Raw genomic sequence first — 19,484 nt, forward strand, 5'->3', positions numbered from 1 at the left:
ACTGAAAATCATCAATTGGTACCAGAGCTGGGTCTCAAAGAGATAAAGCTTTGCAGCTTGGAGAAAAGATTCAGATGGCAGAAAATAGTGGCTCAAACCTGGTGTCTTACAACCTGACAGAAGGACAGTCAAGCAACAGACCTCTTCTTTTCAATGGGAAAAACTATACCTATTGGAAGGAGAGAATGAAGATCTTTGTGCAAGCAGTAGATTACAGGCTCTGGAAGATTATCTTGGAGGGTCCTCAATTTCTAACCACCACAAGTGCTGAAGGAGTCGTTTCTCTTAAACCCGAAGCAAGTTAGACCGAAGAAGACAGAAAGAAGGTGGAGCTCAATGCCAAGGCTATCAACTTGCTCAACTGTGCTATCAGCTTCGAGGAGTACCGACGGGTATCACGATGCACAATGGCAAAGGAAATCTGGGACAAACTTCAAATCACTCATGAAGAAACCACCATAGTGAAGAAGACCAGGATAGACATGCTGAACAGAGAATATGAAATGTTCTCAATGAAGGAAAGAGAATCAATAGATGAATTGTTCAAAAGATTCAACATTATCATTGTTGGCTTGGATGCTATAGGAATAAAGTATCCTGATTCTGTGCTTGTGAGGAGAGTTTTAAGATGTCTTACAAAAGAGTGGGAAACAAAAGCATTAATCATATCTGAGAGTAGTGGTCTAGATTCCATGACATATGATGACTTGAGAAGAAACTTACTTGCTTTTGAAAACACTTATTTGAAAAAGGATTCAAAGAAAAAAGGAATTGCTTTTACATCTATTACTAACCCCCTGGATGATAAATCCAGTGATAACTCCTCTGAAAATGAATTTGTGTTGTTTGCCAAAAAATTCAAGAAAACGGTGAAGTTCAAGGAGAGAAGCAAGGGAAGCAGCTCTAGGAAACAAAGAAAAGATCTCAGTAAGGTGATATGTTACAACTGCAAGGAAACTGGGCATTTCAAATCAGATTGCCCTAAGTTGAAGAAAGAAGAGAAGCCAAAAAGGGGAAAGAAGAAAGGTCTGATGGCGTCTTGTGAGGACTTGGAAAACGATTCAAAAAGTGATGAAGAATCCGAAACCAAGTCTCAACCATGTCTTATGGCTGACCACGTTGAACAGGTAGTCATCCATAACCCTAATACTGAAGCTCTTCATCTTATGATAGACCACTTTTCTGAAAAAATTATATGCTTCTTGCTTGATAACCAAGATCTTGAACAACAAATCACCATTCTTAAAGCAAAAAATAGTTTTCTCAAAGAAAAATTAAGGGAGGCTGAAACTGTTGTTGATCTTGTTGAAGAAAACAAGCAGTTAAGAGCCCAACTTAAGAGCTATGAAAGTGATCATTCTGTTGTTGCATATGTAAACTGTTTTAAAGAAAATGAAGAGTTGCTTAAAGAGGTCAAAAGGCTTAAAGAAGACTTAGCCAAGTTCACTCAAAGTTCTGAAAATCTAAATCAAATCCTGGCTAGTCAAAAACCTCTTTATGATAAAGCTGGCTTGGGCTTCTTTAAATCTATTGAGAAACCTTACTTTGAAAATATTGCTTCATCTTCTAATGATACAAGGTTTCAAAATCCAGCAAGCTTTAACAAAACAGCAACTCCAAGGTTTTGTAGACTATGTAACCGAAATGGACACTTTCCCATTCAATGCTTCTTTGGTGAAAAAATGATTGGTGACAAAGTTTGCAAAGTTGTTTTTGACTATAATGGTTTGGGACAGAGGAGATGGTTTAACGTAAAAGGATCCAAGAAAATTTGGATACCTAAGGTCACTTGAGCTTATTTTGTAGGTGTGCCTAGCATCCAAGAGGAAGGACAACATGTGGTACATGGACAGCGGATGCTCTAGGCATATGACCGGAAAGACAACCTTCTTCATAAACCTTGATGAGTATGATGGAGGATTTGTCACTTTTGGTGATGATGGTAAAGGAAAGATAGTGGCCATTGAAAAAGTTGGTAAAAGCTTTTCATCTTGTATAAATGATGTTCTTCTTGTAAATGGTTTGAAACATAATTTACTTAGTGTAAGCCAATTGTGTGATCTAGGATATGAAGTTATTCTTAGAAAGTTTGTGTGCTTAGCTATATGTGAAAAATCTGGGGATATTTTGTTTGAGGCTAAAAGGCGCAATAATGTGTATGGATTGACTCTTGAGGACTTGAAAGAACAAAAAGTGACATGTTTTACTTCTCTTGAATCTGAAAAATGGTTATGGCATAGAAAATTGGGTCATGCTAGCATGTATCAAATTTCTAAGCTAGTTAAAAAAAATCTAGTTAGAGGAATTCCAAATATCAAATTTGATAAGGATTTTACTTGTGATGCTTGCCAATTAAACAAACAAGTAAAATCCTCTTTTAAACCAAAAGATGGAATTTCAACTAAAAGGCCATTAGAGATGTTACACATTGATCTTTTTGGTCCAACAAGAACTCAAAGTTTAGGAGGTAAACACTATGGTCTAGTGGTGGTGGATGATTACTCTAGATTCGGTTGGGTACTTTTCCTTGCTCATAAAAATGATGCTTTTCATGCTTTTTCAACCATTTTCAAAAGAATTCAAAATGAAAAAGATTTAAAAGTTGCCCATTTAAGAAGTGATCATGAAAAGGAATTTAAAAACCAAGATTTTGAAAAATTCTGTGATAATTTTTGGAATTGCTCATAACTTTTCTTGTCATAGAACCTCCCAACAGAATGGGGTTGTTGAAAGAAGGAATAGAAGCCTTCAAGAAATGACTAGGGCTATGTTATGTGAAAATGAGATTCCAAAATTTTTATGGGCTGAAGCTGTAAATACAGCTTGTTACATTTTGAATAGGACCATCATTAGAAAAGGGTTGAAGAAAACTCCTTACGAGCTATGGAAAGGAACCCCTCCTAATCTTAAGTATTTCCATGGTTTTGGATGCAAATGCTTTGTACTTAAGAATAAAGAAAACCTTGGTAAATTTGATCCAAAATCATATGAGGGGATGTTTGTTGGATACTCCACCACTAACAAGGCTTATAGAATTTACCTCAAAGAACATAGAACTATAGAGGAATCCATACATGTAACTTTTTGTGATTCTGATTCAATTCCCAGTACTGTGATAGAAAATGATTCACATTGTGAAGATGCTGTCAATAAGGAAACCAGTAAAGAAAATCCCAAGCCTGTTCAAAATGAAGAATCTGTCCATCCAGTTTTATCTCGTCAGGATGGAGGAGACATTTATGTTTTGTCTCCTGAGCCAGCAAGAGAATCTGGAACAGAACAACCCACTGAAGCTCATCAAAGCTCAACACCACTTCGAAAACCAAGAGAATGGAAGTCCATGAGGGGTTATCCTCACGACTTTATCATTGGTGATCCCTCACAAGGTGTAACAACAAGATCCTCATCCAAAAGGCAAACCGAACCAAGCAATCTTGCTCTCTTGTCACAAATAGAGCCTAATAATGTAAAGCAAGCTCTTGAAGATCCTTCTTGGGTCAAATCCATGCAAGAAGAGCTAGCTCAATTCGACGAGAATGAGGTTTGGACATTAGTACCTCATCCGGATGGTAAGAAGGTAACGGGTACTAAGTGGGTTTTCAAAAATAAACTAGGTGAGGATGGAAAAGTTGTTCTTAACAAGGCTAGATTAGTGGCCCAAGGTTACGATCAAGAAGAGGGTATAGATTTTGATGAGTCTTTTGCTCCGATAGCTAGAATGAAAGCAATTAGGTTACTTCTTGCCTATGCTGCCCATAAGGGTTTTAAAATGTTTCAAATGGATGTCAAATGTGCTTTCCTTAATGGCTTTATTGATAGAGAAGTGTTTGTGTCTCAACCCCCCGATTTTGAAGATAAAGAATTTCCAAACCATATTTTCAAACTTTCAAAAGCTCTTTATGGCCTTAGACAAGCTCCAAGAGCTTGGTATGAAAGGCTTAGTGCCTTCTTGTTGGAAAATCAATTTCAAAGGGGTACCACCGACACTACTTTATTTATTAAAGCATCTAATGATGACATTCTCCTAGTTCAAGTTTATGTGGATGACATTATGTTTGGATCGGCCAATGAGCCCTTGTGTGAAGAGTTTGGAAAACTCATGACTAGTGAGTTTGAAATGAGTTTAATGGGAGAGCTAACATTCTTTCTTGGTCTCCAAATTAAACAAACTCCTAGTGATACATTTATTCACCAAGGAAAGTATGCTAAAGAATTAATCAAGAAATTTGGCCTAGAAAATTCCAAACTAATGGGAACACCAATGCATCCAAACACAAAACTTGAAAAGGATGAAAATGGTAAAGATGTGGATGAAACTAAGTATAGAGGAATGATAGGTTCACTCATGTATCTTACCTTCTCTAGACCGGATATAGTTCAAAGTGTGGGTGTATGTTCAAGATTTCAATCTCACCCAAAAGAATCCCATCTTTCGGCCGTTAAACGCATCATTAGATACATTAAGGGAACGAGTGATTATGGTTTATGGTATCCAAAATCTGATGATTTTTGTGCGGTAGGGTTTTGTGATGCAGATTATGCGGGAGATAGAGTGGATAGAAGAAGTACATCGGGCATGTGTTGCTTCCTTGGAAGCTCACTCAACATGTGGTCAAGCAAAAAACAAGCTACTGTAGCTCTATCCACAGCCAAAGCTAAATATATTTCTGCATCTGCATGTTGTTCGCAATTAATTTGGTTGAAAACTCAATTGGAAGATTACAAATTAAAAATCAATAGTATACCCTTGTTCTGTGACAATATGAGTGCTATACACATTTCTAAAAATCCTGTTCTGCATTCAAGAACAAAGCACATTGAAATTAAATATCATTTTATTAGAGAACATGTGCAAAAGGGAACTATTAATATTCAATTTGTAAAATCTGAAGATCAACTTGCAGACATTTTTACTAAACCCTTGTGTGAAGACAGATTCTGCTCTTTGAGAAAAAGTTTGGTAATGATAGAATTAAGTTATATTGATAATTTGTGAAATTTTTTATTCTATTTGGTTTTGTCTCGTAGGAAGGCAGGAGACATTTTTGGGACGTGAGGAAAGGGCCATTGACTCAGGGGGAGACTGAACTAATGTAAATTCTCTTGGGCCCCACTAAATTTCTTTGACCCACTCTGACCGTTTTTTGAGTTCCTCTTTGTGTTAATCACAATTCCTTTTTGTTGTCTTATCAAATCTTATTGGAAGAAGTTATTGTCAAATCAAATCTTTTCCTTCTCCACATCCCTTGATTCTAAGAACCAAACTTTCAGTTTTAAATAAAAGGAAACTTTCCTTGGTTAATAACCGCTCATTAATGGGTATTAACTCCCTCCAATTCTCTCTCCACTCAACATTTAATGCGTCCCTAACCTCCCTCATCTCCCCACTCAATTCGGCTCTCTCTTCATCTTCCCCCCTCCACTTCTCCATTTTTATTATCATGAAAAAGAAAACTGCTCCAAGGAAAAGTGAACGAATACTTCTCTCCCAAAAACTTTCTACTCCTTAAACCCACACTCATATACACATTTATTCCACGTCCTCATCCTCTCCCTCACCATCATCCAAACAAACGGACACCATGAGGAGAAAGGTGATAGCAACAAAGACTTCCTCAAGAAAAAAGAAGGGTTCCGTGGTTGAAGAAGAAGAAGAATCCCACACCTCACCGCCTCCATCACCGCCGCCATCACCGCCAAAGAAGACCACCCCCGGACGCAGTTCACAGAAGACCAAAAGCTTTATGTTACACAACATGAGGGAACCAGCCAAGTTGGAATCATTAGAATTCAAAAATAAGTTCAACAAATCTCATTCACACTTTGATCCGGCAAGGTTCAATTCATGTGCATCCTATGAGTTCCACAAGGAAGTGTTGGAGAAACGCCACTTATGTGCCACATACCTAGTGAATCTGGACTCACTGGTAGCCAAAGGAATAAACTTTTTTCATCTGTTTAAGAATCTGAAATGGACTCCTCTGCTCCATATTCAAAAACCCATTTACCCTGGATTGGTACGTGAATTTTATGCTAATATGAGGCTGATCGATGGTACCATTCATTCCTACGTGAAAAAGGGTATACATGACTCTGAACTCAGAGACAATTGGCGCTGCCCTAAGTTACACAGATGAGGGACCAAGAACGTACATGACTGACAAATGGGACTCTCAGGTTAGAGTCACATCTAAGGTTGCTCTTCAACAAATTTGTGAGAACTTGTCTGGCTTGGATGGCACCATCCCGACTCACAAGGCCCTCGGCCCCACAAACTCACTGCTCTACAGGATCATCACTCATATTCTAACTCCTCAAAGTAGTTCACATAACAGAGTAACTATTTCTGACTCTCTTGTACTCTTTGCTATTGTTACTTCCTCTCCTATTTATTTTGGATACCTTATGATAAGGCATATGTGGAAATCTATTAAAAGTACTAAAAAGGCAAATTTACCTTATGGCATGTTTCTCACCAGCATTTTTTAGTATTTTAAAGTTGATCTAATCAATGAAGCTATAGAGAATAAGGTTTCACTCATCAAGGGTGGAGGAGGTATGAAAGGGAACAAAGGAAAAAAGACTATTCCCTCTGACAGCAAGTTTGAGAGCCGGCCACCTGAGCATTTCAAGACAGCAGAATCGATCAAAGACATTCTCACTGAATTCTCTAACATGTCTAAACTAATGGTGGATTCATACAAGGCTGCACGTAAACAAGCTTTTGAAAATGAAAAGGCATGGGTGAAGTGCCAAGAGCGGGTGGGCCTAATGCTGCAGAGCTTTGAAGAAGAGATGGGGGGTGCAAATGATGATGATGCAGATGGATCTGAGTACAATTTATCTGATGATTGATAACTATGTTTTCTTTTGTTGATATTTGGCTTGTTTCAGCTCAATCTAATACTGTAGTAGTCTGCTTGGATACTTTAGACCTATAACACTGTGATAAACTCTTAGTATTTTGGTTATATGTTGGATATTTTGCTTCCAATGTCATTTTTTTTGTAGGTGCCCCTTTGATGACAAAAGGGGGAGAAATAATGGCTGACAAAATTGAAATTGAGAGAAAACAGGGGATGAAATCCTTTGGAAATTTATGATCACCCTTGTTTTATGATCACCCTTGTTTCAATTGTTTGTTGTGGTGATCTGCTTGATGTTTTTGATACATTGAAATTACCTTGGTAGATATGCTTGCTGTATTTTGGATTAGAAATATTTTTGGCAGTTCCTTTAAAGCTTTGATATGTAAATAAATTTTGATAATTGCTGTGTTTTGAGATGATCATGCTTGATTAAAAATATTTTTCTTGCTATGATTATTTTGCTCTGATATGTTAACTGGAAAATATTTTCAAATAGCTTAAACAGCAATTCTTGAAACATCAAAAATATTTTTTGGTTGATATGTACTCAATTGCTTTGTGTGTGTTTGAGCAGAAAATCAATTATATGATAACAAATGAGTTTTGGTTATCACTCCAATTCTTCTCATAAATCAAGCCATTCAACATCTTACATGTCATATGTTGAATAACATTGTTGCCTTAGGCTTGATAAAAAGTGTTACGGGTATAGAGCTTCCCTTGGTGAAATAGCATACATTGAGGGGGAGCCATGTAACAATTGGAAAGGAAGGAATCCAATTACTCACAAAGGGAGTACTCTAACTTTTGATCTCTTTTCATTTCAATTTTTAATAATGTTTGTCATCAAGGGGGAGATTGTTGAGTTTAGAAAACTCTAATTTGATTTTATGATGAACAAACATTATTAACTTAATTAAAATTAAAAAATTATCAATTTGATTCTTATTTCATATGTATAAATTTATAATTTTGTTATGCAGGATATATGTACTCTGGTAAAATGGTCAAACTGTATTAAGAAAGTGTTTTCAGCCTTGTGCATTATTGATATATTTATTGGCTGAGATATGATCATGTTGAATGGGCCGAATAAGAAAGAAAAGATCCGAAGCCCAGTGTGAATTCAAAATTTCAGCCTTATACAAAATTATAATATGAATGTTGGCTGAATTATTTAGTTGGGCCAGAATTTAATCATTACTATAAGCCCAAATTATTTTGCTAGAAACTAGCTTGCTTGGTCCGAAAACAAAAAAAAGAGAGAAAGCAAGGAATACTTCCAACGGATCCCATTTCCATCATGTGGTGGATTTCAAATTTCTCTTTGCTTGAGTTAATTGCCTTGGAAACATGAAAGAGAAAATGTCAAAGTAATTTGATGGCATTAAGTGTAGCTTACACGCTACTACACAAAGCATGGAGAGTTGATCCTAATTAATTTATTTGTAAAAACACTCATAGCTTTGTTTTTTTTTTCTCTCTCTACTCTTTCTTCTCTTTCGGTCATTTCAACAGAGAAAGTATGGAAGCTAAAGCTAGCTACCGAAAGGAAGAAGAAGCAAGCAACAAGACCATTGTAATGATGGCAAGAAAAAGAAAACAAAAAGTATGTTGTGGCTGAGATCTTCAACCAAGAAAGGTAAGATATGGTGAAGTAAGCTCAGCCTCTCCATACCAAAAATGGATGATGAAGATTTCGGTCAGAGGAAGAAGATCCTTGGAGGGATGGCTTGTCTCTGATTTTGCTCAACCACCACAGGAGGTAGCTACAGTGGCTACGTGATGGAGGAGGCAGAAGTTAGAGCAAATGAAGCTGTCATCATCAATAACTCATCAAGGGCTAGGAATCCTTCTTGGAGTGCAAGACAAGATGGAAGGCTCGGATTGATGAAGATTGGTGACCAAGGAAGGACTAGAGGTAATTGCATGTTGGGTTTTGCATTCGGTTATCTCTCCTCTCTCTCTGGCCGAATCGGTTTGCAAGAAGAAGAAGAATATTAGCTTGGTTTATTTGGTTTCAACCGTGGAGGCTTCCCCCTATAATTAAGGGAGAACAGCCAGGGCTTGAAGCAAGGAGTGAGAGTGCAAGGCACAGAGTTCTCATAGCTACCTAAGCTAACAGAAGTTCTTCTCCTTCAATGTTCTTCATTTTGTATTTTTCTGTTTAGTTTTGTCTGTCTTGAGTCTCATGGAAAAGGCAGACAGTGAGGTTTGTAAGAAAAAGCTATAGAGCGGAAAAAGGCAGAGTATACAAAATTAAAAAAAAAAGCCATAGATGTCTTAGAGGTCCTTTGTACATCTGTGTTGTGTTTCATGATTCTGTGGGAATCCCCTTGCAAGTTGGGTTAGCACTTAGCAGTTGAAAGCTTGGCTGTGACCAAGTCAAGTTCAGGATTGGGGATTAGATTCTGGACTTGTCCCGAATAGGAAAGGTAGTTCCTAGGGAGAATTGGTGTTTGTAATCAAGGATGATTATAGTGAACTTCCATCATTGTTGTGATGGAGACTGGATGTAGGCTGCATTGCACTTGGCCGCTGAACTAGGATATATCTTGGTGCGATTATCTCTCTCTCTTCTACTCCATTTTTGTTTCTGCTACATAGGAGATAAAACCGAAAAATATCTCATGCCGGGTGACGAGATAAAAAGAAAAGTCTCGTGGCTGGGTACGAGACAAAAATAAAAAAAATCTCCAGAAGTTGTTTCAAGGACCAGCAAGTTTCAATAAGCAAAAAGGGGGCTAAGATTCAACCCCTCCCCCTTCTCTTAGCCATTGAAAACCATCAAGAATCATTAGATTATTTGATATATTTGATTAAATTGTTATTTAATGGTCTAAATTGATAATCCTACCTTTGTGAAGGATTTCAGGCCTATTAGCTTGTGTAATGTTGTTTATAAAATTACCACCAAAATATTGACTAATCGACTTCGACCCTTTCTTCCAAATATTGTTAGTCCTTTATAAAAAGGTTTTATTCCGGGTCGTGGTGTTCGTGATAATATTATTGTGGCCTAAGAAATTCTGAATTTCATGAAGCACACAAAATCTAAGAAATATACTTTTGCTTTTAAAAATATCTTAAAAAGCTTATGATATAGTGAATTGGAGGTTTTTGGAGAGTACTCTCATTGCTTTTGGTTTTTCTATTATCACTGTTAATTTGATTATAAATTATGTCCGTGCATCATCTCTTTCTATTATGTGGAATGGGAATAGATTGGATAGTTTTGCTCCTAGAAGGGAGTTTAGACAGGGTGATCCAATGTCTCTTTACTTATTTGTGCTTTGTATGGAAAGACTTGCCTGCTATATATCTCATAAGGTGGTCGAGGGTGTGTGGAAACCAGTTTCTGTCACTAGGGGTGACCCAAAATTTTTTCGTTTGATGTTTGCAGATGATCTCTTACTTTTCTATCAGGATACAAAAAGTCAGATCCAAATGGTCATGCATCCTCTTAACATTTTTTGCAAGGCATCTGGCATGAAAGTAAATCTTAAAAAGTCTAAAACTTTTTGTTTTAAAAATGTGATTGCTTGTAGAAGAGATATTTTTACTAGTGTTTCATCAATGCATTTTGTTTTGGACTTAGAAAGATATTTTGGAGTTAACCTTAATCATTTGCGTAACAGTAGGGCTTCTTTTCATTCGGTGATTAAAAAGGTGAGGGAAAGATTAACTAATTGGAATGGAAGACTTTGCCTGATCAAAATTCTGTTGCAGCATCCATTCTTGTCTTTCATATGCAGGTATCTTTTTTTTTCAAATTGGGTTTGCGATAAATTGTCTTCTATGATGAGACAGTTCCTCTAGAAGGGTCAAGTTGATGGTAAAGGTCTTTCTCTTGTTAATTGGAGGACCGTGGTCACTCCAAAGAAATTCGGTGGCCTGGGTGTTAGAGATCCTGCGTGTGTTAATATATCTTTACTTGAGAAATTGGTTTGACAACATTTTCATTGTCAGGACAAGACTTGGGTTGCTCTATTGAGGACGAAGTATATGAGGAATGAGGGAGTTTTAAACGGCCATGTCCTTTGCAACGCTTCTCATGTTTGGAAGAGTAACTCAAAGGCTTTTTGTGCTCTTAAGGATGTCTTCTCTTGGTGTGTTGGGTCACTTGATCAATCTTTTTAGTTTGACAATTGGAGTATTGAGGGTCTAATTGCTCAAGATGTCCCTTTTGTACATATATCTGACTTTGATTTAAATATTAGAGACGTTTAGAAAGATGATCAATGGAATCTCCATGATATTTTCTCTAACATTCCAAAAAATGTCAAACAGCATTTGAATGCTTATAATCCGGATTTAAATGCTGGAGAGAGTTTGGGTTGGTCATAGGGTGTGACATCTTCTATATTCTACTCATCTAGGAGTGGATACAATTGGCTAGCCAAAAGAAAGTTTGACTGGAATGAGCGTGATAATTAGTTGTGGGTATGACGATTGCATATTCCTGAGAAATACAAGTTCTTGATTTGGCTCAGTCTTCATAACGTTATTCCTATGGCAGAGTTTCGTTTGGGTCGTGACTTAGCTTTATCTAGCACTTGTCATCGGTGTCAGAATGATTCTGAATCCATTCTATATTGCCTTCGGGAGTACCTTAGAGCCAAGGAGGTCTGGAACCTTTTAGGCCTGTATTTAGATAACTCGAATTTACGTGATTGACTTTATAGAGGTGCAAGGAGTGGAAATATTTTTCTTTTCTTTTCGACCATCTGGTGGATTTGGAGAAACAGGAATCATGACTTATTTAATACAGATGACTCTTGGAGTGCTAGTAAAGTGGTGAGTTTGATTCGTAGTTCAGTAAGAGAGTTCCACATTATTTTTGTGATGCATCAATCTTTGTCTGCTCCTTCGCTTTGTTTGCATTGGGTTCCACTTCCAGTTCATTCTGTTAAATTGAATTGTGATGCTAGTTGTTTTGCTCTTTTTGGCTATGCTGGTTTTAGTTGTATCATTCATAATTTTGATGGATGTTGGTTGAAAGGTTGCAATGGAAAAGTCGAAGTATGCAGTGTTCTTTTTGCTGAATTGTTTGTGATTTGGAGAGGTTTACTTCTAGTTTGGGATAGTGGATTTCGTGAGATTATTTGTGAAATTTAGAAGCTCTTTTCTTAGTAAACCAAAGAATGCTTGGTAAGGATATTCCGGAATGGGATTTAGTAAAGCATATACAGGAGGTTATGACTTATGAATTGGAATTGGAGAGTCTCTATTCTTTTAATTCAAATAGTGTTACAGATTGTATGGCTAAAGTGCACATTAACTCAATTGGAGTCAACCATGAAGCGAATTTCAACATATAATAAATTTAAATATGAACTTAGCTAATTAATTTAGTTTTATCTCTATTTTTTTTCTTTCTTTTCTGTTTAGTCACAAAAAAAAAACTAACAATTTCACATAAAAATAATTTCACGTGAGTTTTTACCGTTAAACCATCTAACAGTTCTCAATTATCATTTTCACACAAAAATGTCTTCGAATAAGTAGATACCGGTAACTAAAGCGCCCTAATTAGTATATAATAATACTTATACAATCTGCTTCTAGATTCTCTTAGAGAAAAATAGCACCAAACAATTACAAATTATTAGATGCTTGTTACTTTAAGAGGTATCAGTGATAACCTCTGTGGAGAACCTACAATAACAGAAAGCTGAGGGTGTACAAAGCGAGCTAAGTAGCAGGTGCTTAATTTGGCTGCATTTTAGAAGTGCTTCACAAATCGATGATCTAACAACATTAATGCATTTGGTCTTTCTGCTGGATTTCTTCTGAAGCAACGTCTTAGGAAATCTTTTCCCTCTGATGACAATTGTTCAGGTATAGGAGGTATATCCCTCAAAACCTTAAACATAGCTGCCGCCTGCATTGTTCATATAATTAATTACATTAAAATCATAATCTAAGTTTCAGTTCATACATTATGCTCTGTGAAGAGGTGTTTAAGCACATTAAAATAATTTAAGAAGTGCTTACTCCTTCGTATTCGCTCCAAGGAGGCTTCCCTGTGAACATTTCAATAATTGTGCAACCCAAACTCCAAATGTCAACAGCTAAAGCTAGATCAGAGTTGTTATCTCTTTGCATAACTGCATGCATAAGCTGCAAGCAATAGAAAGAGGAATCAATAAAAAATAATGAATGTACTAGTAGTTAATAAAACATCACAATTCATCACAGCACAAGAGTAATACATACCTCTGGCGCCATCCAGTATGGGCTTCCCTTCAAAGAAAGATCAGCAGCATGCCCAGTTAGCTGTTAACATAGAAATACCATGACTATTAGTACAATAATGTTCACACCAGAAACTTTATGAAATAAATTTACCAGACATAAGTCTCTTCACAACTCACATGTTTAGACATCCCAAAGTCAGCGAGCTTGACAACTCCGGTAGAATCAACTAACAAGTTAGCCCCTTTGATGTCCCTATATTCATAAAAGTAAAAAAGTTGGAAAAAAGAAACGTTAGCATGTACTGATTATGATGAAGGATTGTGCTATATATGCAGCATAAAAAAAACATGTGACTGTACCTATGAATTGTTTTCGTGCTATGCAAGTAAGCTAGCCCTGAAAGAATATGGCGAGTGAAATTCCTAACAACGGATTCCGTTACTGCACCACAATGTTCCCGGACGTATTTGTTTATTGAACCTGGATAGACATATTCCAGATAAATGTAAAACTTGTCTCCAACCTGAGACAACACACAAAGCAGAGTTACTCAATTGAATAATGTGGCCATGTGGGTATGGAAGTTTCGTACGATTAAAGATGAGTTGGATTGGATTGTGCTTACTATTTCACTACCATAATATTGCACAATGTTTGGATGCTTCAGGTTACTAAGAATTTTAATCTCCTGAAAAAAAAAAGGGGGGGGGGGGGGGGGGGGGGGGCAAGGACGTTTAGCAGTAAGATAAAATAATGAATAACCAGGAAACAGAGTCATGAAACATTGGATAACAAATCAAACAAACCTACCTGCTCTAACTGTTTTATACACTCTTTAGATTTTGGATCATCAGCAAATATTTCTACTTCTTTCATTGCGCACAATGCTCCAGTTTCTCTATTGGTAGCGACATAGACGCTTCCAAAGGTACCTCGACCAATGAGTTTTCCCTTTTGCCATTGGCTCTGCATTGAACAGGATTCATTTCTGCTAGCTTGGGACTGTGCATGAGTAGCAGTTGGTGAAGTCAAGGCCGTGGGAGGAGGCAAGGGTAAGGGATGAACATTGTTGATAGGGCCAATAATAACATCGCGGCGAAAGCTAGCTTGAGGTTTGAAGTTGTCAATGGACAAGGTCTGTATGGGGGAAGAAGGTCTTGTTGGGCTTTTGGAGTTGCCATGGCGTGGGGTCAAGGTTCCCTTTGGACTGTGGTGGGGAGAATTATTGCTGTTAGCATCCATCCCCTTTGGAGACAAATCAAAGAATCCTCCTCCTCCTCCTCCTATGATCTCAGGTGCAGACCAGAAATGGTTATGTTTTGGTGGCGTGTAATGGTACGGAACAAAGTCATCGTTTCTCATGTTCTGTGGACTTAATGTTGGGCTTTCAAAGAGGCTACCGGGAGCACTCTTTGACGATGACACGCTCATCCTCTGGTTGTTATCTCCTCCTCCATAACCACCGTTTTCTTGTGGTCCTACACCTGGCACTCTTCTTTCCATCGAATCATTGCTGTTTCTTGTGCTCGCAAATACACTGTTTCCAAATAACAATACAAGGCTTAAAAATCTAAGGCACAATTCATTCAAATCTATTGTACGAGAATGAGAACTACCTTCGCATGGGAGGATAGGGATTGGAGACGGGGACAGAATCGATGATTAGGGCATCGACTCGAAGTTCGCGTTCGTCAAGGCCTTTGTAGGAGGAGGAGAAAAAGTTGTTCCCGGTGGCGTGGCGCTTTGGAGATGGCGAACGTCGTTCAACGGAGCTATGGCGGTATCCGCGGTGGAAGGAGAGCCCCTCCGGCAAGGGCAAGGGCTGAGGAGCAACAGTAATCGCGGAGGAAGTGGAAGATGAGGTTTGGGATCGTGTATAGGAGCGGTCGTTGATGCTTTTGGAACGAGCCATGGGAACAACGGCGTCGGAGTCGTCGTCGTCCAGGTCATCATCTTGTGAGGACCTTATCCCGCATCCGAAGATCCAGGCGCGGCGGGTCCAGTCCTGGGAAGGTTTCTTCCTCGGGTGGAGAAGGTCCGTTAGGGACGAAGTGGACGTGGATGTCTGCAGCGTTCGGCCACTGGATGGAAATGCTGACAAAGCAGGTGGCGGAGCATTGGACGGCGAAGATGAAAGCGAAGAAGAAGGAGAATGTGAAGTAGAAGAAGAGGAGGAATGAGGATGAGGAGGGGTGAATATATTCGATGGTAACCACCGCATGGCTACGTCTTTTGATATTAGGGATTACAACAAACAAATCAATCAAAAACAATGATGAGACGAACATGGAGAAGTCATTTTCTGGTGCGGCCACTGATGGGGGCTACGATTTATGGGGATTCTGGTAACAACAACGGTTTACAGTTTTTACAAACGGAATGTTAGGGTGCTTTGCATTGTTGCTATGCAGGCTCCACCGCCAGCCCCTCCCCTTTCCTAATCCTAGACCTTCTTCTTTCTCTCTCTCCACAACAAAATCAAAATGGCTTATGAGTGAGGATGATGAGATCAAGGTAATAATACCTAACAACCCTTATCTAATTTTGCTTCTAACTACTTCCATTTCATTAAACTCTCTCTTCTAATCAAAAACCTTACTTTAGACTTAGCCTCTCACGTAAATAATAATAATTATTATTATTATTTTTAATTACATTCAACGTTTATGCAATTCAGTATTCTGAGCCATGCTCACGAACTGTTTTTTTCAGTTATTTTTAGCGCAATTTCTTTTCTTTTAATTTGTATATCGATTAAGTATTTTTCTAGAAAATTATAAGAAAAAAGTCATTGTTATGGTCTTCCAATAAAATAAGTTGTAAATACATTTATGTTTTCTTTATGCGGTATAAAATTAATCCCATTTAATTTCCTTTTATTTCCAAATTAAATCAGCCCCTTCTCTTTGCAACTTGCTCATAAAATCCCAATTGTTACCAAATGGCAAATGGACAATTATATAATATTTCAATAATGTTAAGTGTACAATAAAAATTACTCAACGAGCTATAACTCAAATGATATAGTCTTTTTATCCTTCACTTAGAGATTTTGAATTCGAATCTCACTTCTAATTCTAGAAAAAAAATATACAATAAAAATTAACTACTAAATTAATTATCAATATAAAATATATATTAAAATTTTGTTAAATAACACATATATATACACAAATATATGATGTCTAATTTGATGACTAATTTTTTATGTGCCCATAACATTTTTGAACTTATTCATAAGGATGCTTTGAAAAATATAAAGTTATAAATACTTTATTTTATGTTTGATAAATTTAAAAAAAAAAAAAACATGTATAAGGATGCTTTGAAAATTATTTTATATTTGTTAAAATTAAAAAGTGACTAAATTTTTATAGTAGTTCTTGAAATTTACAATTTTTACCATTTTAGTTTCTCAAATTCAAAATTTATTATACTAGTCATCGGGATCTAATTTCTAGTACTATATTGATTTTTCGATCCTTTCTGGCATTGATTCCATGAATAGAGTGCTAAGCTGGATGTCTGGATATAACTTGTCTTGTTAGACATATGGTTAAACGACGTTGTTTTATTTTAATGTTTAAAGTAAAAAAGAGGTCGTTTTGGAAAATAAAAGAAGATAAAACGATGCATCATATAAACTTTTCTTCGTCTTCTTTTTTTTTTATTTTGTTTAAACACAAATAAAACAACACTGTTTAGTCTTGTATCTAGCATGATAAGTTAGAGCATGTTCATCATTTCGTTCACCGACTCAGTGCTAGAAAGGATCCAAAAACTACTATGATGCTCAGAATTAAATATTAAAAATCAGTATAATAAATTTTAGATCTAAAAGACTAAAATAGTGAATGCTTTGAATGTCAAGAGACTACTTTAAAAATTTATTCTTAAAAGGTCTAATAATAATAATAATAATAATAATAATAATATTTTGGTTGCGAAACAGGGCAAAGGTGAAGAAAAGAACAACAAATGACCCCGCTTTTTCCTATCATGAGCAAACTATGACCTAAGTAGCCACCAAAAAATACAAAGTCACAAAAAAAATTATGACCTAAGTACATGGTATTCTTTTTTTTTTTTAATAAAACAGAGCTAAAACGCTAAAAAAAAAATACTTAGATACAAACTTGTAAGGTAATTTAGGTAACTCTTCTTTTATCATCATTAATAATCCTCCTAAGATCAGAAGGAGATATATCCTAAAAAATAAAATTAGCTTTTACTGTTAGACTTTTTTTTGTCAGATAATTTGCACATATATTATCTTCTCTATATATTTAAATAAAATAAATATTCTAATTTCTTTTTTTAATCCATATATCTCTCTGAAGAAGTATTAAGGTGGGAAGCTAAACTTTTTTTCTTATTGAGAAGCTTTATTACTGTTCTAACATCTATCTCTACCACAATTTTTTAAAAACTCATTATCCATGTTAACTCTAAGTATTCTTAATTTTTTCGCTATTGTTGTCGGATGTAAAATGGGCCGCATAAAGACTCAAATAAATAACAAAACTATCTCTAGTTTTCCGGACCCAAACAACTAAATAAATAAAAAGAAGCTCTAACCCCAACAGAGAAAAAAGGTTAAGCTGTGTGCCTGTTAGCCTGTACGTACCCCCTTTTTAAATTGGATAAAGTATTAAATTAGTCTTTTACCTTTAGTTATAATCTTATCTTAATTTTTAAGGTTTAAAATATCTTATTTAAATCCAAAAAAATTTTATTTAGTTTCAATGTAATTCTACTATGAGATCAAAGTTAAATAATTAATAGAATGTTCTACATGACAGCAATACAAGAATAAGGTCGATAATTTAGAGAACTAATACAAGCTCCAGAGGCACAGAATCAACTGTGGATACATCAATACATTTATTTATTTCATTTAAATTGTAAAAAAAAATGATAAATAAATGTATTGATGCATCCACGTTGATTTTGTGTCTTTAGAGCTTGTACTTGTTCTCCAGATTATCGACTTTGTTCTTGTACTGCTGTCATGTAGGACATTTTGTTAATTATTTAACTTTGACTTTACGGTGGAACCACATTGAAATTAAATGAAACTTTTTTTTTATTCAAATATAGCACTTTAAACTTTAAAGACCAAAACAGGATTACACCTAAATGTAAGGAATTAATTTAATACTTTACCCTTTTAAATTTAATAATTTATATCTAACTAAATTACCAAAAAAGGCCTTGAAAAGAATTGAATGTTGGTGAAAATAATCTCAAAAGATCAAAGTGACAAAAAACCTTCAAAGTATTTAACAAGTTGAAAAAAGTGATCAATTTTCATCTCCATTTTGACCAATAAAAAAGACTAAGATGCCAAAAACGAATAGTTATGAGACAAATTTTGAATGTGACATGATGTTTCTTAGACAAAATCCTAAACCCTATTTCTTAAGAAATATGGTCAATTATTTTCTTTGTTGAGAAATTATCAAGAAAATTAAGAAATATTAGAATGTTTATATCACTACAGGAAAAAAAAAAATAGATTTAATTCGTAATCCTACCTTTGTTTTGATTTTGGCTCTGTTTTGGTTGTTGTTGCGTTGTTTCGTTCTTTCCCTCTCCTCGTGATGAGTCAAGAGAGCTTTAACAATCGGTTAAGAAACAAATGTAAGCCTTTATGTATTTTGTAGCACCCTCCGCACATGCTACATGCATGCAATGCAAAAATACCAAATTAATTGAGAAAAAAAAAATAGCTAGGTAGCTTGTTTCTGTCTAATGCAATAATGACAAATCTACATTGAATGCTTTATGCTTAGGCAGCTAGCGTATGGATTGATTTGCACTTTTTAAACTTCAGAAGAATGAGCATGTTGGATAAGGACAGTTGATGTATTTTAAAATTGAATGAAAAAAATTACAGAAATTAGTTTTAGAATATAATTTATTTAGGTTTAATGCATTAAAATGAAATTTGAAAGTGATTTATGTTGGTATGGAGTTATCTACTTCTCATAAAGTATGGTGGAGAAATTAAAGCACACCATCATGCACCATCTATGTGTCTATATAAGTTGGTCTACTTTAAAAAATATTTTGCAGATTGTAGAAAAAAATTCTTACAGTCTACATTCTTGTATTTAATCCACATATTTTATTTTAAAGCATTACATCAAATTTAGATTCATATCTAAATCTTTTAGTCGTTTTATCACAAAACTAAAAGAAAAACAATAATATTATTTAGGAAGTGTTATACTTATTATTTTAGATCAAAGAAAAATAAAATTTAAATCCATTAACATAAAATTCAATCTTTTAACTAAATAAATGAAATTTAAAATGCATAAAATTAAATAAAATAATACTTATTCCATTATATATTTTACAAATAAAATTCTTAATATTTATCATCAAAAGAAACTTAAATTTTCAATG

General features: G+C 35.6%; 1 protein-coding gene across 1 annotated transcript; it reads right to left on the bottom strand.

The window, feature by feature from the left end:
• Positions 1-12,297: 12,297 nt before the first annotated feature.
• Positions 12,298-15,565, bottom strand: LOC107642795 (mitogen-activated protein kinase kinase kinase 5-like). The gene is made up of 8 exons (XM_088488150.1): positions 14,687-15,565; positions 13,881-14,607; positions 13,696-13,758; positions 13,430-13,593; positions 13,247-13,322; positions 13,089-13,148; positions 12,867-12,992; positions 12,298-12,753 (listed from the first exon to the last, which is right to left on the bottom strand). Exons 1-8 carry the CDS (start codon positions 15,289-15,291, stop codon positions 12,595-12,597), a joined length of 1,980 nt encoding a protein of 659 aa, XP_088344276.1. The 5' UTR covers positions 15,292-15,565; the 3' UTR covers positions 12,298-12,594.
• Positions 15,566-19,484: the final 3,919 nt, after the last annotated feature.

This window comes from Arachis ipaensis, chromosome B5 (genome assembly GCF_059453495.1).
Source record: "Arachis ipaensis isolate K30076 ecotype BB chromosome B5, ASM5945349v1, whole genome shotgun sequence".
NCBI lineage: Eukaryota > Viridiplantae > Streptophyta > Magnoliopsida > Fabales > Fabaceae > Arachis > Arachis ipaensis.

Bases quoted from the DNA above. Each gene is read 5' to 3' on its own strand.
- LOC107642795 (XM_088488150.1), bottom strand. From the start codon at position 15,291: ATGCGGTGGTTACCATCGAATATATTCACCCCTCCTCATCCTCATTCC. The intron at 13,594-13,695 runs GTAAGCACAATC...GTGTTGTCTCAG, and splicing joins AATATTATGGTAGTGAAATA to GTTGGAGACAAGTTTTACAT. The intron at 13,323-13,429 runs GTACAGTCACAT...TTATGAATATAG, and splicing joins AGCACGAAAACAATTCATAG to GGACATCAAAGGGGCTAACT.